This window comes from Dysidea avara, chromosome 10 (genome assembly GCF_963678975.1).
Source record: "Dysidea avara chromosome 10, odDysAvar1.4, whole genome shotgun sequence".
In the NCBI taxonomy this organism is placed as follows: domain Eukaryota; kingdom Metazoa; phylum Porifera; class Demospongiae; order Dictyoceratida; family Dysideidae; genus Dysidea; species Dysidea avara.
This window is the reverse complement of record NC_089281.1, coordinates 21997488-22025350: the sequence shown is the minus strand read 5'-3', so window position 1 is coordinate 22025350 and position 27863 is coordinate 21997488. Positions and strand designations below refer to the sequence as shown.

The 27863-nt window shown below is 37.4% G+C and overlaps 1 protein-coding gene across 3 annotated transcripts; it reads right to left on the bottom strand.

Annotated features, from left to right (window-relative positions):
• Nucleotides 1-379: 379 nt before the first annotated feature.
• LOC136267874 (cytochrome P450 4B1-like) lies at nucleotides 380-26266 on the bottom strand. 3 transcript variants are annotated; one of them, XM_066063045.1, is made up of 14 exons: nucleotides 26048-26266; nucleotides 19623-19764; nucleotides 18421-18593; nucleotides 16964-17088; nucleotides 16853-16915; nucleotides 16711-16807; nucleotides 16549-16662; nucleotides 15874-15961; nucleotides 7518-7620; nucleotides 7217-7347; nucleotides 7068-7132; nucleotides 6931-7013; nucleotides 564-629; nucleotides 380-511 (listed from the first exon to the last, which is right to left on the bottom strand). In XM_066063045.1, the coding sequence occupies exons 1-14, from the start codon at nucleotides 26213-26215 to the stop codon at nucleotides 394-396; spliced, it is 1536 nt and encodes a 511-aa protein (XP_065919117.1). In that variant the 5' UTR covers nucleotides 26216-26266; the 3' UTR covers nucleotides 380-393. The 3 variants fall into 3 exon arrangements, with proteins under 3 accessions (XP_065919117.1, XP_065919116.1, XP_065919118.1); XM_066063044.1 differs by lacking the exons at nucleotides 380-511; nucleotides 564-629 and adding exons at nucleotides 6050-6220; nucleotides 6273-6338; XM_066063046.1 differs by lacking the exons at nucleotides 380-511; nucleotides 564-629; nucleotides 19623-19764 and adding exons at nucleotides 6050-6220; nucleotides 6273-6338.
• Between the last annotated feature and the right edge of the window lie 1597 nt (nucleotides 26267-27863).

Here is a 27863-nt window from a genome sequence, read left to right as displayed (position 1 = left end):
CCATCACAATCAAGTAAAAATTGCTACAAAATAGACATACTGTGTTATATCAGATCGGCTACATTTATCGGCTTGAAAATATTATCAAAATATCGGTTATCGGAATATCGGCAAAATCTCATATTGGTGCAACACTAAAGTATAATAAACAATCAGTTATTTGAATAATTAAGTACTGCATGCACTGCACATTTACAACAAGTTTAGCAACTGCAGAATGCTTTTACCATTGATGAGCATAAATACCATACATGGTTGATTTTCATAAGACTATAGTGGTGAACTGGAGATTGCAACACAGAACATAAATGACCTTTGATATGTTGGTAGACAAATCGTTTACATTAATTATCACACAATTATACAAAATGATAATAATCTTCTATGAATTACTCATTCTGTACAGTTGTCATTGAGCAAATTAAATTTTAGTTTAATTCCATATTTTGCCTGAAGAATAATTTGAGGCACCATTTCAACTACATGATCTTCATCGAGTTGTACAGAGAACCTACAAAACATCCATACAAATTCTAGGAACATGTTACTGCAGTGTAACATACTTGTGCAGTGTTTTACCAATCACTATCCTCTCCTCATTCAGAGCAAAGTTTTGACCAATACAGTTTCTGCAAGATAGGTATATAGTCATTGTTACATACTGTAGATTCTGTAGTGTATGGTTTTGCATCCCATTTGTGCTTATAAGTTTGAAGACCCAAACCAAAATATTATAAAACACAGTAGATATGACAAAACACCTTGTTTGATGATATAATCATTTGAAAAGCTGGTTAATGTGATCATAAAACAATTTTTGATCAGTAATATAGATGAGTAAGGTTATTTGCAGCTGTAATACAAATAAGAATCCCTATTAGTGTGTGTGGATAACTAGCATTAGTTTCATAGTAAATACTTGATTTCATTTATCAGGTATATATAGAAAAGTAAATAGTGTATATTGTGTCGTATCTGGTATGGGCACGCACATGACAGACAAGTGTGCATTATATAAAAGCTAAGAATTTTTCATAAATTCATAGGTTGGTATGAATGGAAATTTTTGCAATGAATAATTCCTTGGGTGAGACATCTTCTATTTCAAGTTGATTTAAATCAAGCCATTTTCAAGCTACACACCTCCAAACTTCACCTATTATTTCTTACCCTTATTGCTATCTTCTTATTTTTCTTTTCACACACTTTACAAAAGCCATTATAACTCATACATGCTTTAGATATACTGTGAGTCTAAAAGAAAGAGCAAAATAAATGCATTTTCCTGTTAAGATTGGATGATGTACTGCCAAGACACAAATGATAATATTTTTTTCACGATAGTTACAGGTATAAATTAAACTGCTTAAGTTAAAAATTCTAACATTGTAGCTCAAACCTTATGTGGAAATTTTTTTCACTCTGGGTGACTGTTCTATTGGAGTATTTCAATGCTGGTTGCATATGCTTGGTTTTAGTATATCAACTTCATAGCATTCCCTCACAAAAGACCTTGAAAAGTGATTTGTGTGCAGTTTTGGGACAGATGTAACTTGTTACATATTACATATTATTTACAACTGAACTATTTAGTTACAGTTACTCATATTAAAGTAACTATAATAATATTACATATTATATTACTTTGTGTCCACAGCCTTAAGCTGTCACGTGTGAAACTACCACTTTATCACATGACATGATTGTGTTGTTGGACAATGTGCAAATCTTGGTTATAAACAAGAAGCTGGCATGGTGAATAAGCTTCATTCAGTAGGCTTTGTTACTTCATAGTTACTCAGTGGATAACTAACGAGATTAGTAACTTCGTTACTTAAAGTAATAATATTAGACCCGTTACAGTAACTTCATTACTTAGGTAATGTATTACATTTGCAAGTAAAGTAACTTGAGTTATATTACCTGTTTTTACAGCATATTTCATTATATTACTTCGTTACCACAAAAGTAATTATTATGTAACGTGTTATGTAATGCGTTACCCCCAACACTGTTTGTGTGGACTCAAACCAGGGACATCTAAGGAACTATCAAGTCCCATTAAAAGCTTTGCTGGGCTGACTCCACACCATGGCAATGGAGCTGCTCTATAGTTGAGTAAAGCCAAATAAGGATCAGGGGAATTCGACAATAGAGACTTAACAGTCCTAACTGCTCTTTCAGCTTGTCCATTTGTCTGGTGATAATGAGGAGAACTGGTAATGTGTTGAAATCCATAGGTTGATGAAAATTGGTTTATTCCCTCTGAGGAATATTGAGGTCCATTGTCTGTAATGAGAATAGCAGGAATACCATGTTGTGAAAATATGGCATTCAGAATACCATGTCTTGAAAATATGGCTTTCAGGTGAGTAATCACACTTGATGAGGTGGTAGAGGATAATTTCTGTATCTCAACAAATTGTGAAAAGTAGTCAACCACCAGCAAATAAGTTGATTTCTTGTGTTTGAACAAATCTGAAGCCATGGATGGTTGGGGAGGGGAGATTGAAGCAATGGTTCTCTAGGTGATATTGCTGACTGTTGGCATTTTGGACAGGATCTTGCAAATTCTTCCATGTTGTAAGATATGCCAGGCCACCAAACTGAAGTGTTAATTTGAAGTCGACATCTCTGGATACCTTAATTGATGTCCTTGGTGTATCTTCTGTAGTGTCTCATGTTTCATCTTCTCTGGTACAACAATCCTAGTGCCATACAACAACAGATTATCACACAATGATAGCTCACCACAGAACTGTCAATATTTCCCCAAAGGTCCTTTTGGTTTGTGGGTTGGCCAATCTGATTTACAGTACTCAATCAACTTGGAACAAACAGTCTCACTAGCTTGAGCTTGTTGGTAAACTTGTAGTCTATCTTTGCTATCTGGTAATAGATCAGTAAGAGTGTGAATAAACAGTTCAACGTCTTTAGCTGATAGTTTAGCAAGTGAATCTGGTTGATCATTCACAGGAGCTCTGGAAAGTGTATCAGGAGTGTACAATTCATTCCCTGGAACATGATTCATGGTGTACTCAAATCTCATCAGACAGAGACAAAAACGTAACACTCGGGGTAATAAAGAGTCTAGACTTTTCTTTCCCAGTGAAGGCACCAAAGGTTTGTGATCTGTTTCCAGTTGAACCTGTTTCCTAAGGATGTACTCGGCGAATTTCTCACAAACCCAGGTTACGGCAAGTTCCTCCTTTTCAATCTGTGCATATCTACACTCGGTGTCAGTCAATGAGCGAGAAGCAAAAGCTATGGGCTTCCATTCCCCATCGTGTGTCTGTAGTAACACCACTCCTAGTCCATAAGATGAGATATCAGCACCGATCTTAGCTAGTATCTGCTGTCACATCTCTTGGGCTAAGTAGCTCTCGAAGTGGTTGAGATAGTTCAGCTAAATTTGATGAAAATTGCTCATTTAGTTTATCATTCCTAAGAATTGTCGAAGCTGTGTAACATTAGTTGGCAGACTCATGTTGGTAATAGTAGTTCTTGTCTTCTGAGGATCCTGAGAAATTCCATTGCTGCTGATGACATGATCATGACTTTAAAAAAAATATACATGTTTGGTTAAACACACATTTTCACTGTTCAAAGTTAGTCCAGCTTGTTGAATTGCTTGGAGAGTTGCTTTGAGCCTGCTGTCATGTTCTTTCTGATTGCAGCTAAAAACTAAGACATCATCAATATGACAAAAAATTCCAGGTAGACCAGCAAGGATTTTACATACACGGCTATGGGTAAACACCTCGAACAGGCTCTGCCTTCTGTGTACACCCTCCAGTGCCTAACTGGTAAAGTAGATAATAACAACAACAACGACTCTAGAAATGCTCAGGTGTACTGGAGATCCTGAAAGGTAATTTATTAAAGCAAAATCTCCTGAATGATGTAAGGAATGTGGTCAGGAGTCGGGAGTCTGGGTCAAGTGGAATTTGCCAAAAGCCACTGTTTGCATCTAGTTTTGAGAAAACTTTGGCTCCTGATAATGGAGCTAAGGTGGTAACTAGGGCAATGGGGTCTTACACATAGGTTTACCGCCTACAGGATTACGTAAGTACTTGCCAAGGTATGTTGCTGTGGGATACCATACTGTCTGTGTCTATACCTACATTATTTCTCTGAAATACTGTAACTAGGGCAATAAATAAGTCCTGGGTACACAGTGGGCAGGTATGTACCAGTGCTAGTACAACAATAAACCTGCCCTGAAATACTGTAGTTGCTAGCAGTTCATGGTGATGAGACAGTTCTGGTTTGACGTGTTCCAAATGCCATCATAACTGAAAAGCCACACAAGGTCAAGATTTGGCCTGATTGTATTAAACTCCAAGAAAAAGCTTAGGTGCATTTTTTTTTTTGCTGCAGGGGGATCTGCAACTGTATAGGATCTAGAATTACATCAACCATCATTCTGTAAGATCTTTCCTATACATCTTATGTATTTCCTTGTTTGTTGGCTTATTTGATAACAGAGATTGGCATGAGGAATCATAAATCATGTCAATCAAATCAAACCTCAGATCAAAACCTGTAGTTTCTGTTCCTTGGATTAGTGTATGTATGGGAAAGATATCAAAGATTGTGAAGATACCGAAATAAAATAGCCAGAGAGTAAGAAGGCATGTATATACCACATGACAGCTACAAATGTTTGCATATGACTAGCATTTAAAACACTAGCTTGCATGAAATTAACTTTCACGTTTAGTGAGTTCAACAAAATCATGAAAGTGTCATTGTGTTTCCTAGATAGAAATTCTCTCTAATCTGACGCCTCTATAGTCCAGAATAGTCCTATGATTTGACACCGGTGGCTGGATCCACAAGACATTTTCTATCTACCTTGATAGTCAATATCTTCACTAACCTGAAAGTGTTTGAGCTGCACCAAAAAACAATGAATTATAGAGGTTTTACTGTAGATTTAATTTATTCTGTCTATAGTCACAGAAGTTTGCTCACATGAACTTTTACAGACTTATGGTATAACCGTATAATACAGTTCAGCACAAAAGTTCTTATCATCCCCACGTATCCTTTTGGACACTAGCTAGTAGCTATGATGATATAACTAACTAGGTTTTCATTATAATGTATGCAAGTAGAATGAGTTCAACCATTAAACTAAGAGTTCATAATATTTGTATGGGGAGAGTATCTAACTGGAGTACATTCAACAAAGGCACTGCTGTAAGTAACTCTTCAGGCTTCTCTTATATAGAAGAAAGCTTATCACCACCAATCATCACCTATCAACAGTTCTCTGCTATTCCTGCACTTTTGCAAGTTTAGTGACTTCAGAATGCTTTTACCCTTGAAAAGCATAAATTCATGCATATACATGGTTAATTTTCATAAGACTAGTGGTAAACTGCATATTAAGAAAAATATATACTTATATGTGACCCAGTATGGGAAAACCAGTCTTATTGCCTACTTAAAAGTATCGAGAAACGCTGATTTTAAGTATTTAGTGTGTTGTAGCTTGTTAATGGCTGAAGCTATGTGCACTAAATTTTCACATGTTTTACACCAATTTCGTACTTTCAGAGCATCCACTGTGTAAGTACCCAACAATTAAGTTTCCCACCATTTTAGATAGTTTTTAAACTGTGGCTGACTGTATCAGACAAGTTCCAAAAGGGGAGGCGGGAGGGAAAGAAACTGTTTAAAAAATTGAAAAGGAAGGCGTAGGGATAAATTAGGCCAAGTTATGGGCCATTCAGGTCTCAAAACTGGCTAAAATAAAAGGAAATTCACAGCAGAGGTATTTTTTAACACCACAGAGCTGTACAGCCACCCCCAGGCTGACCAGGGCTCCATTAAGGCTCCACACCGTATGTACAGATCGCTACTGGGCTTGGGAAAAGCAGCCAGCAAAACCAGACCACTCAAGTCTAGCTCATTTTGATTGTGAAATTAGGTAGTTTATTCATGTAGATTTGTGTTGTGGGTGAAAAATCCAATCTGCTGACATGGGCGATAAGAGCAGTTTCCCAGACTGTGTCACATATGACGTTTAAAATGCTGTTAGATAAATCATTTGCATTAATTATCACACAATTATATATAATGTTGAAAGAATTCACTCTGTATACAGTTGTCAGCTAACGAATTAAATTTTAGTTTAATTCCATATTTTGCCCGAAGAATAACTTGAGGCACCATTTCAACTACATGATCTTCATCAAGTTGTAAGGAGAACCTACAAAACATCCATACGAATTCTAGGAACATGTTATTGCAGTCTAACATACTTGTGCAGTATTTTACCAATCACTACCCTCTCCTCATTCAGAGCAAAGTTTTGACCAATACAGTTTCTGTAAGACACATAGTAACTGTCGCATTTAATAGTGTATAACTATAAAGGCCATTTGTGTTTTACACAATAAAATTGTACCAAATTGTGCAATATAGATAAGAACTTAAGAAGCAGATATGACCAGACAAATTGCTAAAGCATGCATGACCAAAATCTGCTTGAGGCAATAAATTACAAAACCAGACCCTAAATAAATTTTGATATCAGTAATATGGAAGGGTATAAGGTTATTTGCAGCTGTACAATTATTAAGAACCTTAATATGTGTGTGAATTTATTTTGCAAATAGGTTCAGTTATTATGTATGATTTTATTTATGTGTGTACATAGAAAGAAAAAAAACAACTTAAAGCAAGAAACATGATGGTATATACCTAGATTAAATGTGTAGCTGGCTGTAGTGATGTTAATGTCAATCAATTTTAATGATGACAGTGTAGCTATGTCATTATTAAAATTGATCAGCTTTTGGCTGCCACCTTTACTCTCACAACTTTTTAATGCACTGACTTTGTTCAAGGCATACCCCTTTGTCACAGCTTGGTTGTTTTGACACAGACACATATCACAGTAAACTAATATTCATGTACCTTGGGCCAGCTGAAAATGGCATGTATGCAAAATTATCCCTTCCCTCACTTCTCTCAGGGAGAAACCTCAAAGGATCATATACCTGTAAACGTACAGTTTGTTACTATGTTACTATACACAACATGTATTGTCATACTTCAGGATTCTCCCATACATCAGGTTGACGATGTAGCTCTAATGCACCAATAACCACAAATGTACCTACACACATTTGGTACAAGTAGTAGAATTAGTGGCAAGCTTTACAGCTCCTTTTATGGGACTTTGATGTACTTTTATCATTACCTTTTGGTACTAGATGACCACAAATGATAGTGTCCTCTGATAGATCTCTGAAGTAGTGAGGTACAGGTGGGTACAACCTCATTGCCTCCTTTATGCACATTGTAGTGTAGGAGAGTGACTTTAGGTCTTCCCTGGAGAGTACAGAAAGTGGAATACCATCATAGACAGATGAGAAATAGTTGCTATAAATATGTAGTGTACTACAGATTGATTGGATATTAGTAATTGCATTATACACATGCAAATTATATGGTTAGTAAGCCAGTAGGCAAGAATTTATCACAGTCCACTATATACCTACCATTCAAAGGACTCTCTACCATCAAGTACTGTTCTAATCTCTTCCCTGCACTTCTCCTGATGGTCAGGATACTTGGCCAAACAGTACAGGGTCCAGAAAATGCCTGTGTACATTGTGATAAAGTCTATTAGATGGTACATTGGTATACTACTGATATACATGTAAACTGTATTTAGTCTAATTGTGCTATATAAAGTACTAGCACTGGTACCTGCCCTACGGTGCAGGACTGCTTACAATGTCATGCACTTTACACTAAGTTTAATCATGTAGCTATATCTAGTAACAAAAATTCCAACACAGCATTGGAAAGCAAAGTATAAAACATCTACTTTAACTTAGTTTATATACTTTAACTTAGTTTATATACTTTAACTTAGTTTATGCTTCAAGGCACACATTCAGAAAATGTTGCACCAATAATGTTCGGAATCAAACTGTATGTGTTTACCTGTAGTGTTCACCATACAGGTACAAATGGTGCTAGTAGTAGTACCTGTCCTATTATGCATGCTGATGCTGACAACAAAAGACATAAATTTGTACATACAGTACCTGCTTTACAGTGCAGCACTTTCCATACTCTGTGTGTTATGTGCTAAATGTGCAGAGCCATCTCCACATTAACTAAGCAATATACAGCTACGTTCTATCATAGATCAGGTGAAATGCCATTCAACAAAGTTTTTTTACCAATTTTGCAATAGTGGGTTTTCGCCAAATTTTTTTTTCCGTTAAAGTTTTTTACTATACGGTATCAACTGCCAACTGCAAAAACAACTGAGCCACGTGTGTTCAAATAGTTTGGTGCAATGCCACATGTATTCGAATAGTTTGATGCAATGTACACCCATAGATGGAAGCCCTACTGTAGTCTACCAATACTGTCATGGTGTTGTGAGGAGAAATCGAGGTAGGTTTTTGGGTTATATTATATCACGGGCCATGCTCACACCTTTGCTGTCCCTACTATACAGTACTATCGTACCGTTTGATAACTTTGCTTTACTTTGAATATTTTCTCTAAATATCCAAAAAGAAAAAGCATCGCCAGTGCCATTCATGTAACTATGTAGCATGTATGGTGATATCAATGTCACTTTTAAAGAACATGAGCTGGGTGTAGCTTTAAGCTAAGCCTTATATTATCCCATCATGTTTATCGCAAAGGTGTAAACAATAATAGAATGTTAGTAGTAACAGTCATACAGGCCATACAGGTAATGATACCATTTCAGATTCTACATGACATTTGACTTACTGACTAAAAAAGAAATGAATTTGTACATAATGTAGCATGTAGCCCTACAACACTGGTATGGTGCAGCAGTTTCACATGCCATGCATTCAAGTAAGGCGATAGATCGTTGTGACTGATACCTGTGCATTCCTTACATGCCATTAGTTACATTATTAATTCCTGTATACTTAAAGTCTTATTAAAGCTTTTAGTGGCCAGCACTGAAGGTATGACAGCAACATGCGCTGCAGCCTTTGCATTACCTAGCCTAACAAACTGGATATTGAGACTACAATTACTTAACTTAGCTAACAATAAAGTAAAACAAAAATGGCCCAAAGCACAGAGCAATTAATGCTAGCCTATATAATGTAATAAATATCTTGTCATCACCTTAACACCTTCCTCAGTAAAGTAAAAAACTACGTTCATTGCAAGGACAAAAACACTTGAAAAAAAAACGTGATGGTAAGCAGGTGTCCAGTGAGAGAATAATGGTATGGTATGGCATATATGTGCAGTACATGTATCAGAAAAAAGGTGTAACCAAAAAGGTTGTTGAAACAAAAAAAACAACTTGTAACTAAAAAAGGTTGTTGAAGCAAAAAAAAAGTTGTAACCAAAAAGGTCAGGTAAAAAGAAAAAAAAAAGAGGCCGTGCTACTACTGGGATTCGATCTAGGGAATGAACTCGCAAGTTGAACGCTCTACCGATTTGACCAAATGTGATCTGTGGCTTGCTTGAGCCTATAAATTGTTTATAAAGGCATGCTTAAGTTGAATGGAATAGGTGTTTACTTGCAGTTTGCATGCGGTTTACAGAAAGAATTCGAGCGAATTTTTGTCTGCACCTTTGCACTAATCACGCTGTAAATGATGAACGACGGCAGTTAGAAGCTTCATTTAAAAGCGAGGTAATTATTAGATGATGAGCACTTCGTTTGGTACCTGCCCTACATGCAGGGATTACTTTATAATAACAACCAAACATTAAACATCAGTGCCATTCATGCCCTGCAGCATGCATGGTGGTAACATTTTTAATACCAACATCTTGCCAAAATCATGGGAAGCACGCAGGTACCCCTGAACCTGCAGAATTGCAGTAGCTAAACTACTGTGGTAATGTGTATGCTTATAACACATAGGTGTGAACAATGTGGACGGTTTGTAGTACCTGTCCTATTATGCCGGCTATAGTTACATGTAGCATCATTTGATAAAAGATTGACCACAAAAGACATTATTTATTGGTACCTATCCTATAATGTAGAAGTTGCCATATTGCGCATTATATTGTGGGCATGCACATCATGTAATGGAAACCATGCATCATAGGCGGATCTAGGAGACACTGTCAGGGGGGGCCAAGGGGGGCAAGAAGTTTTAGTGCATAACAGTGTTTATTCCAATAAGAAGATAAGAATGGAATTCTAGTACACAAGTTATATTCATTTGCATAACTTTATTCAGCATATAGCGGGATGAATGATGGACATTCAGTTTTTAGACTGTAGTTGGAGAAATGTTTAAAAATTAGACTTCCTAGGGTTGAATTTGAGAGAATTTTTGATAGCACTTACGTAGCTAAAAAAGTGTATGCTTTGCAATGCGTACAAAGGTTGCCTATCTGAGATAAACCTGTTTGATGGTAAAGTGTATACTAAATCAAATTAAGGAGTAGCTAGTTTTGTTATGATTTGTAAAAATTGTAAATTGATGTATTAGAAATTCGACTGTTCTATTAGAGTAGTGACTGCTCTATTAGAGTATCTCGATCTTTGCACAAAAATTCTAATTTATTTGCCTCACTTTCTTTAGTGTACATACAGTTTAGCTATAGCTAACTGTAAAGTACATTTATAACTGTTGTCTTCTATTTGCCCATTGGCTTTCTATACTTCTGAATACAGTGTGATCTGTGTGAATGCATGATTCTAGTTTTTGGTATCAAAATAGTACTGTAGGTCCAAGGGGGGCAAGAGAAGGGCCAGGGGGGACACAGCACCCCTTGGCCCCCCCTCAGATCCGCCTGTGCCATGCATTAAAATTCATGTAACTATGTTGCATGTATAATGAATGTCACTTTTAAAGACCATTAAATACCATTAGGCCATCCTGCAAGTACACTGGAATGATGTGAGCATACAGATAATTTTAAACAGGAAAGCTGTATGTAGCTACATAAGCAAATACATTGTACTACCTGTCCATACCTATAATATTATGTCTACCACACAGGCACAAACTACATATTATGTGATATTAGTATAGTACCTGTCATGTATACCATACATATGACATTTAACTTACTGACAACAAAAAGAAACTACATAATGTAGGGTGCAGTACATGCCTACAGTGCAGGCTGAGCTTTGTATGTTAACAATACTACAACATTCCCTCCTGCTCCCTTTACTATACACTACAACCTATTGTCATCATCTCTAACCTCCATGATCCCTACATTTACAGTACTGTATGAGTAAGCTACTACTGACTATTATCACCTATTGTCATCACCTTTGTGCAGTAAAATTAGCTACCACAAACTATTATCAACCAATACAGTGGAACCTGTTAATCAGGACACTTGAAAATAAGGACACCTACATAATCTGGACACTTGATAATGCTCCTAAAGTATCCCTTAGCATGTAACTGAACTGAAAATTCAGGAAACCTTGATAATCAGGACACTTTTGCTCAGTCCCTAATACACAGCCTTCACTGTAGAGTGAGAAAAACCTGTTACCAAAAAGGCTGCCAAAATGAAAAAAAAAGTTGTAGCAAAAAAGGTTGTTGAAGAAAAGTTGTAACCAAAAGGTTTGGAAAAAGAAAAAAAAAAGTGCTACAACTGGGATTTGAACTCCCATCCTACCAGTTTCCAGCCTAATACTCTACCACATGGACTAAATGTCACTTGTGGTTATGGAGTCTTTAAAAGTTGTTTATAAAGGCATGCTTAAGTTGAATGAAATAGGTGTTTACTTGTGGTTTGCATGCGGTTTACAGAAAGAATTCGAGCAAATTTTTGTCTGCACCCTTGCACTAATCGTGCTGTAAATGACGAACGATGGCGGTTAGAACCTTTATTTAAAAGCGAGGTAATTCTTAGATGATGAGCGCTTCGTTTGGCACAAAACACGCTTCGATATGTGCATCGGCTGGCGAGAAAATCGTTGGACGCCATCGGAATTGTGGATGGACAGACGGCTTTTCAGCTTTATAAATATAGATACTATTATTCTATGACCAAATTAAAGATGTAACTTTTTGGGTGCACTACTACTAAGTTAAGTGTAGACAAATGTAAAAGTTTATAGAATCATAGAGCAATAGAGGGTGTGTCACAATTTGAGTAAGTACAGTGTAAAGATAAAATACATGTATAGTGGAGCAAAACATCAAGACACACGGTAGTGTGTCGTGCGGCCCAAGAAGCCGGCGTGCCACCCGTGAGTATATTAACAGGAAGAAAGAAAACGCAATTTTCACACTTATGTAGCTCTGTGATCCCTTATCCGATTGGAACCAAATTTGCTAGAGAGGTGCCGGCCAGTAAGGGGAGTCTACACACCAAATTTGAAGAAAATCGCTCCAGCCATTTCCGAGATACGAGCGAACAAAATTTCGTTTTAATTTCTTTGTTTTTTTCTTCTACTTCATTTCGCACACTTCGCAAAATCCGCCATAAAACACGAATGCGTGTTCGGATCGGGCGGAAATTTGGCACACTTAAAGGGCTCATTAAGGCGGATCTGTGTACCAACTTTGGTAGGAATCCGATGAACATTCACGGAGTTATGACCGATTATTTGCGTAAAATAAGGTCGAAGGTCTGTCACGCTTACAGGGTAAACTCCTTTGAGGAATCAGTTGAAAATTGCTATGTAGATGGAGCAACCATCGTAGGAGTGCCTTTTTGTGGTTTGAAAGGAATCGGGATAAAGACCACGGAGATATGACACAAAACCCGACCTGTGTCAAAATTACGCGATCGATTTTTATGAATAAAAAACTATTAGTTTTCGTGTCTATCAGGCAAACCGCTTAGAGCAATGAGCTGAAAATCAGTATGTAGCTGGAATAATCATCATAGAAAGTCCTTGCAGTAGTACAGAAGAATCGGATTACAAACCACTGAGTTATGATTCGAAAGGCAACTACGTGTAGCAAATACGAGATCGAGATACTCTAATAGAACAGTCACCCTAATAAAGCATTCAGCTGCATTTATAATTTACTCAATTATATTACACTGCAAATTATTCTGTAGGGAATTCAGTTACAAACAAGTCACCCTGTAGTCAGATCAGTCAGAAGAAGGTACCTAATAGAGAGTTCAGCTACAAAGAAACCATCATGTAGAGAATTCAGCTCAAACAAATTGCCCTGTAGAGAGATCAGCTAGAAGTTACCTTAAGTAACCTTGTAGAGAGTTCAGCTACAAAGAAACCACCATGTAAGAGAGTTCAGCTGCAAAAAAATCACTTGTAGAGAGTTCAGCAGGAACAAGTCACCCTGTACAGAGATCAGCTAGAAACAAGTCACCCTGTAGAGAATTCAGCTACAAACAAATCACCCTGTAGAAAGATCAGGTAGGAGAAGTTACCTTGTAGAGAGTTCAGCTGCAAACAAATCCCCTGTAGAGAGTTCAGCTAGAAACAAGTCACCCTGTAGAGAGATCAGCTGGAAACAAGTCACCCTGTAGAGAGTTCAGCTAGAAGAAGTCACATTGTAGAGAGTTCAGCTACAAAGAAACTACCATGTAGAGAGTTCAGCTGCAAACAAATCACCCTGTAGAGAACTCAGCTGCAAACAAATCGCTCTGTAGAAAGATCAGCTAGAAGAAGTTACCTTGTAGGCAGTTCAGCTACGAACAGATCACCCTGTAGAGAGTTCAGCTACAAACAAATCACACTGTAGAGAGTTCAGTTACAAAGAAACCACAATGTAGAGAGTTCAGCTACAAAAAAATCAAACACTCTGTAGAGAGTTCAGCTAGAAAAAGTCACCTTGTAGAGAGTTCAGCTGCAAATAAATCACCCTGTAGAGAATTCAGCTACAAACAAATCACCCTGTAGAAAGATCAGCTAGAAGAAGTTACCTTGTAGAGAGTTCAGCTACAAAGAAACCAGAGTTCAGCTGCAAACAAATCACCTGTAGAGAGTTCAGCTAGAAACAAGTCACCCTGTAGAGAGATCAGCTAGAAACAAGTCACCCTGTACAGAGTTCAGCTAGAAGAAGTCACATTGTAGAGAGTTCAGCTGCAAACAAATCACCCTGTAGAGAACTCAGCTACAAACAAATATGCCCTGTAAAAAGATCAGCTAGAAGAAGTTACCTTGTAGAGAGTTCAGCTACAACAAAACCATCATGTAGAGAATTCAGCTACAAACAAATCACCTGTAGAGAGTTCAGCTAGAAACAAGTCACCCTGTAGAGAGATCAGCTAGAAAACAAGTCACCTTGTAGAGAGTTCAGCTAGAAGAAGTCACATTGTAGAGAATTCAGCTACAAAGAAACTACCATGTAGAGAGTTCAGCTGCAAACAAATCACCCTGTAGAAAGTTCAGCTATGAACAGATCACCCTGCAGAGAGATCAGCTAGAAACAAGTCACCCTGTAGAGAGTTCAGCTAGAAGAAATTACCTTGTAGAGAGTTCAGCTACAAAGAAACCACCATGTAGAGAGTTCAGCTGCAAACAAATCACCCAGTAGAAAGTTCAGCTATGAACAGATCACCCTGTTGAGAGTTCAGTTAGAAACAAGTCATCCTGTAGAGAGATCACCTAGAAGTATCACCTTGTAGAGAGTTCAGCTACAAACAAATCACCTGTAGAGAGTTCAGCTACAAACAAATCACCCTGTAGAGAGATCAGCTAGAAGAAGTCACCTTGTAGAGAGTTCAGCTATAAAGAAACCACCACGTAGAGAATTCAGCTGCAAACAAACACCCTGTAGAGAACTCAGCTACAAACAAATCACCCTGTAGAAAGATCAGCTAGAAGAAGTTACCTTGTAGGGATTTCAGCTACAAACAAATCACCCTGTAGAGAGTTCAGCTACAAAGAAATCATCATGTAGAGAGTTCAGCTGCAAACAAATCATCCTGTAGAGAGTTCAGCTATGAAAAGATCACCCTGTAGAGAGTTCAGCTAGAAGAAGTCACTTTTTAGAGAGTTCAGCTACAAAGCAACCACCATGTAGAGAGTTCAGCTGCAAACACATCACCCTGTAGAGAATTCAGCTACAAACAAATCGCCCTATAGAGAGACCAACTAGAAACAAGTCACCCTGTAGACAGATCAGCTAGAAGAAGTTACCTTGTAGAGAGTTCATCAGCTGCAAACAAATCACCCTGTAGAGAATTCAACTACAAACAGATAACCCTGCAGAGAGTTCAGCTAGAGTCAAGTCACCCTGTAGAGAGAATCCTGTAAAGAGTTCATCTACATACAAGCAGATCACCCTGTAGAGAGTTCAGCTACATTTCAAGTCACCCAGTAGAGAGATCAGCTGCAAATTATCCTGTGGGGATTAATTGACATGTAATAAATATATGCTCTCTTTTTATATTATGAACTCTTGATATATGCATTATATATGTAATTTGTACATTTACTGATAAAATCAGAATGAGTTAAAGTATTTATAAAATCTGCTTCATCTTTTTCTTTTTCCTGTGGTAAAGAAAAATATATAGGTTAAAAAGCCCCAAAGCTGGCCATAGGCCGGCTTTGGGGTATACAAATACAAAAAGAAGTGAAATCTAATCAAAAACAGCCAAGCTGTAAAAAAAAGGAGTGCGGCCCTTGAAAAGGCTATGGTGAAAAAAGATGTGAAATCCAAGGTGGCGGCCAAGAAATGGCTGTGATGGTAGGTTAATGGTAAAAAATTTTAATAACGACAATTCAGGTGAATTTTGTGCCAATTGACCAAGCGGCACCAAATTCACCTGAATTGTCGTTATTAAAATTTTTACCATTAACCTACCATCACAGCCATTTCTTGGCCGCCACCTTGGATTTCACATCTTTTTTCACCATAGCCTTTTCAAGGGCCGCACTCCTTTTTTTACAGCTTGGCTGTTTTTGATTAGATTATAAATTACCAGCAGCAGTAGTGTCATGCCCCTCAAACATAAATGTATCTACTTCAGCTCTGATCTCTTCATCAGTTAAACCAACACCATTTTCATCCTGTATAACAACATCAGTTACCTTTAAGAGTGTGCATATTTCTGCTTGAGTGTGTGCGCGTGTGTGCATGTGTATGTGTGTGTGTATACATGTGTGTGTTGTGTGTGCGTGTATGTATATGTATGCATGCATGCGTGTGTTTGTGTGTGTGTGTTTGTGTGTGTGTGCGTGTGTGTGTGTGTGGCTGTGTGTGTGTGTGCGTGCGTGCATGTGTCACTATGTTTGCATTTGTGCAGTTTTATAATGAATATTGAACTCCCGCTCGCATCATATTTCAAAAAATTTGAAACGGGAAACTAGCAAGCAACTTTGCCTGGCTTTATTTGGTATCAGGATACCTACATAACCGATACCGGTCAATACCAAAACACCCAATATCGATTCTGATTCGATACTGATCCGATCATCGGTGGAACACTACTTTCAAAGTAAAAAACACTGATGAATACTTCAACACACATACAGCTGTAGGTCTGAGCTGGTCTACAGCATAAACATATTTGTGTGGGGCTTGACTTCATGTATGGCCACCACTAAATCACCAAAGTTTAATTACTATATGTATGACAGCATTTACACTTACTAACCTTGCTAGTTAACAAGATGTCTAAAAAATCTAGATACTTCCTACTACCAGTTGGTTTTAATGGTTCACCCTTCTTAATCTGTTTCTCAAGAACAGCTTTCCTATCTCTTATCACCTGTGGACACATGGCGGTATGAACGCAGTAACACAATTCTCTCATCACCTTGTCTGAGTGATCGTGAACAACTTTGCATGCTCTTCTAAACTCTCTCCCAGATGGTGACAGGTAAAACAGAAAATCAGATTGGTGGGGTATATACCTATAAACAGTGATGCTCTTTTACCAAGCCAAACTAATATCTTACAATAATCTTTGTGTCAGTATTCTTGACAAAGCGTATACAGATGTCACATAAGGTGATTGTTTCCTGCAGAGTACAGAGACTGGAGCCAATACATAATCTATGATTAAATACCCCAAGTCTTGACAATCACTTTTGTAGCTGAAGGCACATTTTAAAATTACATCCAGGGTTAGTAGACTAACTGGCTCACAAATCTCTACTGATTTGTTGGATGAAGCTAGTTTAGTCCATTTGTCCTATTAAAAAAAAAGCTTTAGCACATCATACAGCATGGTAGTACTATATAGTAAGGATCATTAAGATTTGTACTTTCCCAGTAAAAATATCAATTTCAAACAGACAATACCACCTTGACAGTACTGACCAGGTATCCAAACTTTTCTTCAGTGTAACACAAAATGTCTCTGATAAGTTGCATCAAATAATATGTATATTCTTTCTACTGACTGACTGACTAATTATTTGGCCCCTGAAATATTTTTACAAAACATTCATTTTGATGCATTGTTACTGTATCACTTTAATGGCTTACCTCGGTCACAAGGACCCATTATAGAATTGATTTCCATGCTCTCTTCAAAGGCTACCACTTCCACCAGGAGACCTCAACACTCCAAACAGCTGTGGTCCTTTTCCTCTTCACGATTTTGACAACTTTTGTTTTAGTATTCATAACTTTGAAACGGTTGGATTAAAGGGTTAATTAACTGATGCCTTCAGACAAACGTAACTCAATTTTGGCTAACTGACACATGCCGTTTGGAGTACCACAGTTGGTACACTACAAGCATCACGGACTTTCCTTTGTTCTTTTGGTGTCAATTCGTTGTAACATGTCACACATAAGAATAATATGGGAATGGTCCAAAATTACTCATCAATCAAAGTAGTCCGAGTAGTAAGTGGATTGATTCTAGGTGAGCTTCATGCATTCAAACTGCATTGTTCTTTTGTGTCTAGGGCTGTGTAGCTAACAGGCAGAACCTAACCAAAAACTAATTGAAATGGCATCTCATTATCATGATAATCAATTACATACATACTGTAATGTGTACCAATAAAATACTTCTCCTGGACTCTGAATGGCTTAAGTTTCTTTTCTATATGCATAACCAAAATGATGGTGGAGGAAACCTATTCAGTGATGAGAGCACAGTATGCACGACAGGGTTGTTTCTGCTACTAACATGTTTGTATGAATGCCATGTACCTATGCCACTCAGCACAGTACCATGTCTCTTCATAGGTGGCTCCAGGATTTTTGGTGACTGGTTTCTGATCAAGAACATAGCTAGATTTTTGAAGACCAAAAAAAAAAGTTAACTGCCTACTGAGAACAACTGCCCTCTACTAACTATATATTAATACCACTGATAAAGTACATAAAATCCTTATTTATAGCTACATAGCTTGTGAATACTGTGACTGCTTTATTAGAGTGATTGACTGCTCTATTAGAGTATCTTGATCTGGTGTGACCGGTTTCCGGAAACCTCATAAATCCCCCTGGAGTCGCCCCTGCTCTTGATACATCCATTTATACATATATGTATACAAAATACACTTACTATCAAGGTCTGTACACATTCATTGTACACTTGAACATATGGTTTGAGTACTTCAAAATGGAAGGCTGGTGTTAGAAGTCTCCTACTACGAAACCACTTCTCATCATTAGCTACTAATAGTCCAGTTCCAATCCAGGGAATCATCATTCGATAAAGTTGATGAGCTTTCCTTTCTGTAAATAAATTAAACACAGTGTAAAGCAATTATATACAAATGCCTGCATGCACACTATCAACCTCAAATCTGAAAATACAAATATGAAATGATAATATATATATATAATACATAGTTGCCAATTAGCCTTTTCAATTTTTAATGGTTGCACAAAAGCACTTGTTATCGTTGTTCAAGCTTCAGTTTTTCAAGGTCTTGGACTTATAAGCACCATCTGCTGGTTTGCGATTTAATGGACAGTTGTTTAATGCATGTAACTAATGATCTATAAATGTCAAGTTGAATGCATGGGCATGGTCAAGTGTGTGTAGATGATACCAGCACATCCACTATTAAACATAAACAACTACATGTGTACATCCATGATGTTTTAAACCTCAAGAGCTCAAAATAACTACAACACTTTCTTGACTGCAAATGCTGTAAGGTGCACTTTGTCCAGCACTTAATATGAAACCTTAAAATAAATTTACCAAAGGTATAATTAGGTCGACAAAAAGAAATTTTAATTTACCTTTCAACACAGATTTAATAGTTTCAGGATAGAATCACCAAACTGCAGCAACAAACGATCTATTTATTTATTTATTTATTTTTATTAATGCTTTACAGTACAAGTGCTGAAGGTCTGTAGGACACCTGGTCCTACAGCCTGCTCAAAGACTTTAGCTACATAAGGTGTGTTTGAAAAGTTGGAGAAAGGAGAAAAAATCCATGACTGGACCTAGGTAGCCTCGATCCAAACCAGGCAGCACTTAGTTTAACATTATTCTTAATGCCATAGTTGATACAATATAAAACAGATTCCTGAGAGCCATCAATCTAAGTACAACATTAAAACTAATAACCAAAGTCATAAGCAAAAAGTACAAACAGACATATAATAACGGTACAATAGAAGTGTGTGCTATAACAAAACTATTATGCATGCAGTAAGCAGGAATACCAGGTCTTACGTATATCACCATAGTTATAGCTTTTGCTTTTCAAATTTGATGTGACAAAGAAACTACATGATGATTCTAACCTTTCAGGACAATCTTTATAGTTTCTGGTTGATAACATCCAACTGCTGCCATAAAAGGTCCATACCAAATTGCAATGAGCTTGACCCCAGTTGTAGTGTATAATTTTAAAAAATGCAACATCATTTTTTCTGATCCATCGATCTATGTACGAGATCCACATGGTGACATGGATCAAAATAAATTTGCAGTGATCATCAGAAAATCTCTTTCAAGGGGTACGTATTGAGTCATAATTGTCTACAAACTTTTAAAGATGGCCTAAAATTTTCCTATATTTCAACTTTAAAAACATTTCATTTCATCTTTTAAAAATTGGTAATTCTGCTAGTACACATTTTAATCGTCAACTATTACCTTTCAAAATTTCAGATCATATTTGAAATAATTTCAGACTTATAGCTTACAAAATTACAAGTCATTGATCTATTGACACTATTTAAAATTACTCTAATAGAACAATCAATTTTAGAGCATTTAATATAATTGAAATGCCTGACTGCACTTGTAACTAGTTGTAAATTTGTGGATTACTTGTCTAGGTTTAAGCATGGGTAGATAGCAGAAGTAAATTATGTCACACATGGTAAAAATTGGTATGTGCGGCAGGCAAGCACTAGTACAAAGCTATTACTTGATGAACGACAGTAAAAAGTTTACTATGATAGTTGCTCATGTACTTTTGTGAGTTATTTTACCAAGTGGATATTGATTGTGTAGCTATGGTTTGCACCCATACAAGCACTTCTATGCCTGTCTACCTTGATGGTGCGACCTCTATTACACAACTCACACAATAAAGCACCCATGAAAATGTTAATGCCATGACTAATCTGCTTTTCAATGGTTGTGAAGATGGCAGTCATAGCAACTACATTCCATTCCAGTTATCACTTTTATAACAGCTTTTCAAGAGACTTTGTGGGTAACTAATACAGCAGTAATTCTGCACATATACTTACAGTAGTCTACAGGGGAGGTGAAGCAGGCCAAAGAGTGAGGGGCCAGGCTGGCTGTAAGCTAAAGACCAAAAAAAAAAAAAAGAAAGAAAAAAAAAAAGAAGGTAACTACCTGCTGACAATAGGTGCCCTCCACCAACTGTATCTCCTTTTTTATTTATAACTGTACATACATAGCTAAGTAGTTTGCTACACTGCTTCTACGAATATTGTGACTGCTCTATTAGAGTGTCTACAATTGACTGTTCTGTTAGAGTTTCTCGATCTTTTCTTGCAAACATCGTCCCATAAAAGTGGGGGGGGGGATGCCCATCTCCACCACCTATGGTAGTCTAGGACAGTGACCAAGAAAGCACTGGCATGACATTACTGATAATATACCAGTAAAAAAGTTGATAATCATGTTATAAGTGCAAATCTGAGCTTATCATGATAGCAATGTACTGCTATTGCTGTTGTCTTCATGATTGACTATCATGATATCTTGCACTATCAGTTCTATTGCTCAACCCTAACTGCAAGCACTGTACTATTGTAGAAATGGAAACAGAAGTTACATGAATTCAAAACTAAGCACTAGTAGCTACATAGCAAATGAATAAATAGCAGAGAGGCTGTATACCAAATTATTAATAATACATTAAAAACTATCAGTACTAGTCATCGTTGTTGGGTAGGATGTTCAGTTACAGTACTCAAGGTCTACTCAGCTTAATCATACAGTATGGTAATACTACATAGTAGAGGTCCCCCACTCCATAATAAAGGGCCAAAATAAAACCATCATGAGCATATCATATGCAACGGGAATGCATGTTTACACAATGCAGGGTGACATAATAGGTGGGGTATCTCAACTCCTATAGCCTAAAACTACATACTGATTGAAAGTCTGTTTGCTAGGTTACTTGGAGAAGTTTAATGAACATTGTAACTACAGTGGCTTATTTACTACGAAGCAATGAACAGTAGCAACTCACATTTCTATGTTACAAAATTCTTACCACGTGTTTAATTGCAATTGTGAATTTAATCACATGATTCATATATAGCCTGATAATAGGAGCAACCACCATTGAATTATGGATCATTTTATAAACACATGTGAAGGGTTTGACTTTGTATGTTTCCTTACCAAAAAGTTTGGGAAAAATCCCTAATTAGCACGTCATAACAATTGTTTTGTTCAATGTCACAGTAGGGATTTTCCCACAAGGCTATGTTGTAATACCATCACTCAAATTTGTTTCACTGATATTTATCGCTTGGATCCCTACTTCAGTAAATACACTAGAGCACATAGCTATGACATACATGTGAGACAGTTCCATTAGAAAATTGAACATGGCTGTTTAATTAGGGTGACGCTTTATTAGAGTATCTCAAGTGGGTCTCAGACAACTAGCCTATGCACGATATTTAAGGGGCATGGTCTTTCCATGCCTCCTTTTCACCATGCTACCAGTATGAGTTTAGCCTGGCAGTGCCCGCTATTTTGCATGTAGCATGCAAAGGGCAGGTGCTGCCAGACTGTCAATATGATCACAATAAGTATGGCTAGATTATCATGGGGTTTGTCTGGTGCTCAATCATTATTGGTGCTGCTAGTAATTGAATGGCAACGCTAAAATTTAAATCTCACTTTTAATTCACAAACGTGCAAAAATCCAATGTGGTAAAGCTATAACAAAAAACAACAACAAAAAACTAGTATATTAATTTTAAAATGAAGTAGGGATCCAGGCAATAAAAAAAGTAGTGAAACAGGAGATGATTGATGGTATTACAGAATAGCTTGGTGGAAAAATCCCTACTTTGACCTTGAACAAAATGATTGTTATAACATGCCCCACTGAGCTATGCTGTAATGCCATCATTCATCTCTTGTTTCACTACTTTTTATCACTTGGGTCCCTACTTCGTTTTTAAATTAATGTTTTTAATATACTAGTGGAATGGTTGTCTCCTTGCATGAAGAAGAAGACAACCATGTAATTGAAGATAACTAAGGAAAGGCAAAGGACAGATACTTGTCAGAACTAGAAAAGGAAAATGCCACACATAAGTGTGTTATTGTAGAATGAAATGGTGGCTGTACACTGCTTCATTTAGCCTCTAACCTTGATCAACCTGCTGGTAGGCAGGCAGACCAAAAATCAGTTTTAAGTTCAATATTCAACTTTTAGACACAGTACCTGTAGCTGCATGCATACAGCTATACGTGTGTGCAACTGTTCTATTAGGGTGACTGCTGTATTAGAGTATTTTGAGTCAGCCTTTCACCTACCAGGGAGTATGTCACTATTTTTGAATACAGCTAAGCAAACTAATAATGGGGTGTGTCATTGTGGTAGGCATGGTGGTCTTGGTGCTCGATCGTTATTAATCAACCGAGATCACGTTTAGGAGGAATGGCATTGAACCTATCGTGAAGTTACAGGTGTCTTACTAAGCATAAGCGCAGCATCTAAATATGCTTCTCAAGGAAAGTGTTGATACGGAAAATGAATGCATTCATTGCAACAAAAAGATGATGATCAGCAATCAGCCTGATTGAAGATAAAAGGAAAGACAGCGCAGAGGGCACCAACTCGTCGGAACCCCAAAAGGCACATACCACTGGTGAGTTTCTAATTGTAGCGTAAAATGGTGGCTATGCGCTACTTTGTTTGGCTTCTAGGCTTGCAACTGTGGTCAGGCAGGCAGGCAGGCAGGCAGGCAGGCAGGCAGGCAGGCAGGCAGGCAGGCAGGCAGGCAGGCAGGCAGGCAGGCAGGCAGGCAGGCAGGCAGGCAGGCAGGCAGGCAGGCAGGCAGGCAGGCAGGCAGGCAGGCAGGCAGGCAGGCAAGCAGTCAGACTAAAATCCAAATTTTAATGATTAAAAAAAATTATATCCAGCCACCTATTAGTGTTTTCTGATGTTAGATGGACTACTATTATTCCATAAAAGTGATTTTCATAGCGTAAGATGTCTGAAGGCAGCATTTTAGGCGGCATGTGTCATTTTTGGGGGTCACTACTTAAAACAGTACTACTGTACTGTTTGATATTGAGACATTTCTTAGAGGAGCATACTTAGATACCACAAAACTATTTGAAGCACTTGTAGGAGAAAGTACATATCGTATGTGGCTGTTGTATAGTATTAGAGTGGCTGCTTTATTAGAATATCTCGACTTCACTGTGTCAACTAAGCAATAGATGAAGGGGCGTGGCTACCATGTCTATAGCAGCTGATTACAACTAGATAATTAAAGGGCATGGTCACTGTGCTTTGATTGTTCAAGGGCGTGGTTGCCATGTTCTGGTCTTTTAAAGACACAGTCATCATGCTCTGTTTTCATAACAGCCAAACGTACAGCAAAAATGTTAACAATCTACTGCCCCTTTTTTTCTGACCTACAACCTCTTAATTTTTTCAGAAAAAATCCAAGCAACAAATTTTCAAACATTTATGGCCTAATACAAGATAACTATGTATGTACCGGCTCTGTGTGGGTGTCATTCCAATACCTGTGGACAGTGTTGGGCAAGTTACTTTGTAAAAGTAACTAGTTACATATTACGAACTATTTAGTTACGGTTACATATTACTCATAAAATAAAGTAACTATAATAATATTACATATTATATTACTTTGTGTCCACAGCCTTTTTGTGTTGTCACGTGTGAAACTACCATCTTATCACGTGACATGATTGCGTTGTTGGACAATGTGCAAATCTTGGTTACAAGTAAGAAGCTGGTGAATAAGCTTCATTCAGTAGGCTTTGTTACTTCGTTGTGGCTAGGCGTTACTCAGAGGATAACTAATGAGATTAGTAACTTCGTTATTTGTAGTAATAATATTATGTAATATTAGACTCGTTACAGTAGCTATATTACTTAGGTAACGCGTTACATTTGTAAGTAAAGTAACTGGAGTTATATTACCTGTTTTTATAGCGTATTTCGTTATATTACTTAGCTACCACAAAAGTAATAATATAAGTAACACGTTACTCCCAACACTGCCTGTGGTCAAAGTCAGTGAAAATCAATTTTCGATTTTGACTGCTTTCACTGAAAATATATCTTGTCCATTGAAGCCTACTGACTGCTTTGAAAATATATCTTGTCCATTGAAGCCTATTGAAATATATCTGACTGCTTAGTGCTTTCACTGAAAATATATCTTGTCCATTCTCCATTTATTTTCACTATATTTTTTGTGCACTATATACTCGTGCAGTACTGGAAAAACAGCTTGACCGTTGTAAAATCGGCTTTGTTCATTAACCTTTTGCTTCAACTGCAGTTGCAAATCATAGTACAGTGGCTATTGGAGTGACACCCCCTCGGATAGCCATTACATTTTATCTGCTTTACTAGTTAGGTGAACACTGGAGGAAGAGAGTTTACCGCGAGCTAAGGAGCCTAAGCAAAACTCGTTTGTCAAGTTCTGTACATTACATTTAATTGCTGTGTCTAGAGTCATGGCACCGTGACTGCTGCTAAAGTCACGGTGCAGTCACCCAGAACATGCAGAATTCACACACTAGTTATATGAAGGCAAGTTTTTGTTGAGTTTGAGGCGAACTAGGGTTGGCACGTGTCTAGTATGCCACAAGGATTCGACTTTAGGGCATGCGCCTAGTAATAAGCCCCGCATTCAACTTTAGGGGACGCATCTAATAATATGCCCCAAGCATTCGACTTTAGGGGACACGTCTTGTACTTTAGAGTTATGGTTAGGGTTCAGGTTTGGTTTCTTCTTTACTGGTATTAGTTATATATAGGCTTCTTTGTAAATGACATATATATATATATATATATATATATATATAATGTATAAACTAAGGGCATACAGTAGCTGGCAGTGCAGTGATACAGTGGCTAGAGCACTGGGCTAGAGTTTGGGAGGTCGTGGGTTCGAACCTCCCTTTATTTCCGCTTCTTAGGTTTTTTGTCCAAGTTTTTTTTATTCACATGATTGCCGTGACTCTAGGCACAGCATTAATTAATTAACTGTTTTACTAGGGACAAATACCTATGTAGAAGGCTTGAAAAAATCCAACTTGATTTGATCTGCAGGCCATACAGATACCGAACAAGCACCAATGCACACTCGGTTGTTAAACCAGGGAGGCCAGCTAAGCACAGGAAAAATTTTTTTGAGGCCATCTAAGTAGGGGGCCTGTTTCTTCTTTATGCATACGTGATTGTTATTGTTATTAATAGCGCTTTACAGTGACCAGCACTGAAGGTCTGACAGCAACATGTGCTGCAGCCTTAGGATTACCTAACCTAATTGCAAGGACTTAGACTTAGTGACTTATAGCGGTCCATTGTTGTGCACTCTTGCGAATGCTGGAATGGGAGATGGAGGCCCCTGACCATTCAGTTTCAGGTTCTAATGGCGCCATGCTGGGTGTGTGTGTGACAACTCCTGCATATCAATCGTACAATCAACAAACGATTGTGACTTACGACGTGAAGGTGACCCCACAGCCAGTGTGTGGGTATGTAGATCAAACAGCGAAGGTAGTACCACTGTCTACAGAAGAGGATGACTGAAGGATACAACTTGTAACATATCCAAATGGTGAGTAGACACGAAATAACGTATACCAACCATCCAATCGCCATTGAAAGCATCTTTTCTGATCTTTTGCTCGATCTGGTGGTACTTAGCGATCGAGTTTTTGGCGCACGGGCTTATTGTGCTTCGTGCGCCTTTTATCAGAGACTAACAATGTTTTAGACATTATTATAGAGCATATACTGTAGTTTTTACCATTTTACCATGGATCATGGGTGGCTATGTCTATAATTATGATGGCATGGACAAATGACGTAGCTTGCTAGTCATGCTGAGAATCTTTCAAATTATCGCTACGAAACTATTACTATATATGGACTTCATAGTTAGCTATACCTGTGTATGATCTTTAGTTTTGAAGTTTTCACAGTATTCATAAATATTAATCATTTGTGATAATTTTAATTAATTTTAATTTTTTGTTATGCAAGACTCAAATATATAATGCTAATGTACACTGGCAGAGAGTTCCATAGTCGAATAGCTGTGGATAAGAAGGAGTGATAGTAGATGTTTCTTTTAGCAGGAAAAGTCATAAATCTCATTTGATGACCTCATGTTGTGGTAAAGCTTCTATGAAGATGATTGGAAAAGTCAGCTGAAACAATATTGTTGTTTTGTAGAACATGATAACAGTGGACTCAGTTGTTCTTCTGTGTTGGGATTCCCATTTTAAGTGGTTGAGCATGTTAGAATACCTGTAATAATTGTTAAAATATCAGCCTTAAATTGTACCATTTTAATCTTGTCTATATTAGATTGCAGTGTGAATGGTGACCAACCAACAGATCATACTCCAAGATCGGTCTAACATATATGTAAAATAAGCTAAAGATTTGACATGAAGTGAACACTGCATGCATGGCTAAGGTTTCTTTGTGAGAAAGCTCGAATAGAATTTGCTCTACAAGTGATAATGTCAATATGTTTGGACCAAAAAAGATTTTAGTTGATTGTAACTCCTAACTGAATATTTTGCTGAGGTAACTTCTCAAATGGGGTAGTTCCTGATCTTGTTCGTGGTTGGTTATAACTAGGTGTTCGCATTTGAAATATGGTGCCACGTCAAAATCATTGCTTTAGGGCATGTTTGGAAGCTTTTAATGCCCATTTCTAGCTGGTCAGGAAACCATACAAGTGCATTTAAATCTTTGTTTTTGTTTAAATAGCAAGAACCAATAAACTGTTTTTAAGCACTTCTAATGGAGCAAATTAATATTTTCAGTGTAAAAAGTACAAGCTCAATCCAATAGAAATCAATGGTGGATCCAGGATGGGGCATTTGGGGCCAATGGTCCCCCCCTTCCCGCACCTCTGTGGAAGAGCACTACTTCTTTTGATAGAAACATCATACACTTCGTCAGACCAAAATCAATTTATAGCTATAATTCATCAAAACTGCATCATACCTCCATTTATTGCAAACTCACCTAAAACCATAGTTAAAATAGCTGTCACCCAGTACCGTACGCAAGGAAATTTTAACGTCAAAAAAATTAGACGAATCGGTTTAATTCAGTCGTCAAATGTTTATAAGCGCCCTTAAAAGTACAAGTTTTCTTGATTTTCGTCAACATTTTATTCGTCAAATCTGCTGACGTCAAATTTTTCTTACGTCAAAATTTCCTTGCGTACTGTACCTTCGTACGTATTAAGCACCTCTAAAAATAATAGTCATATTGCTGGTGTTAATTAGACTTTCAT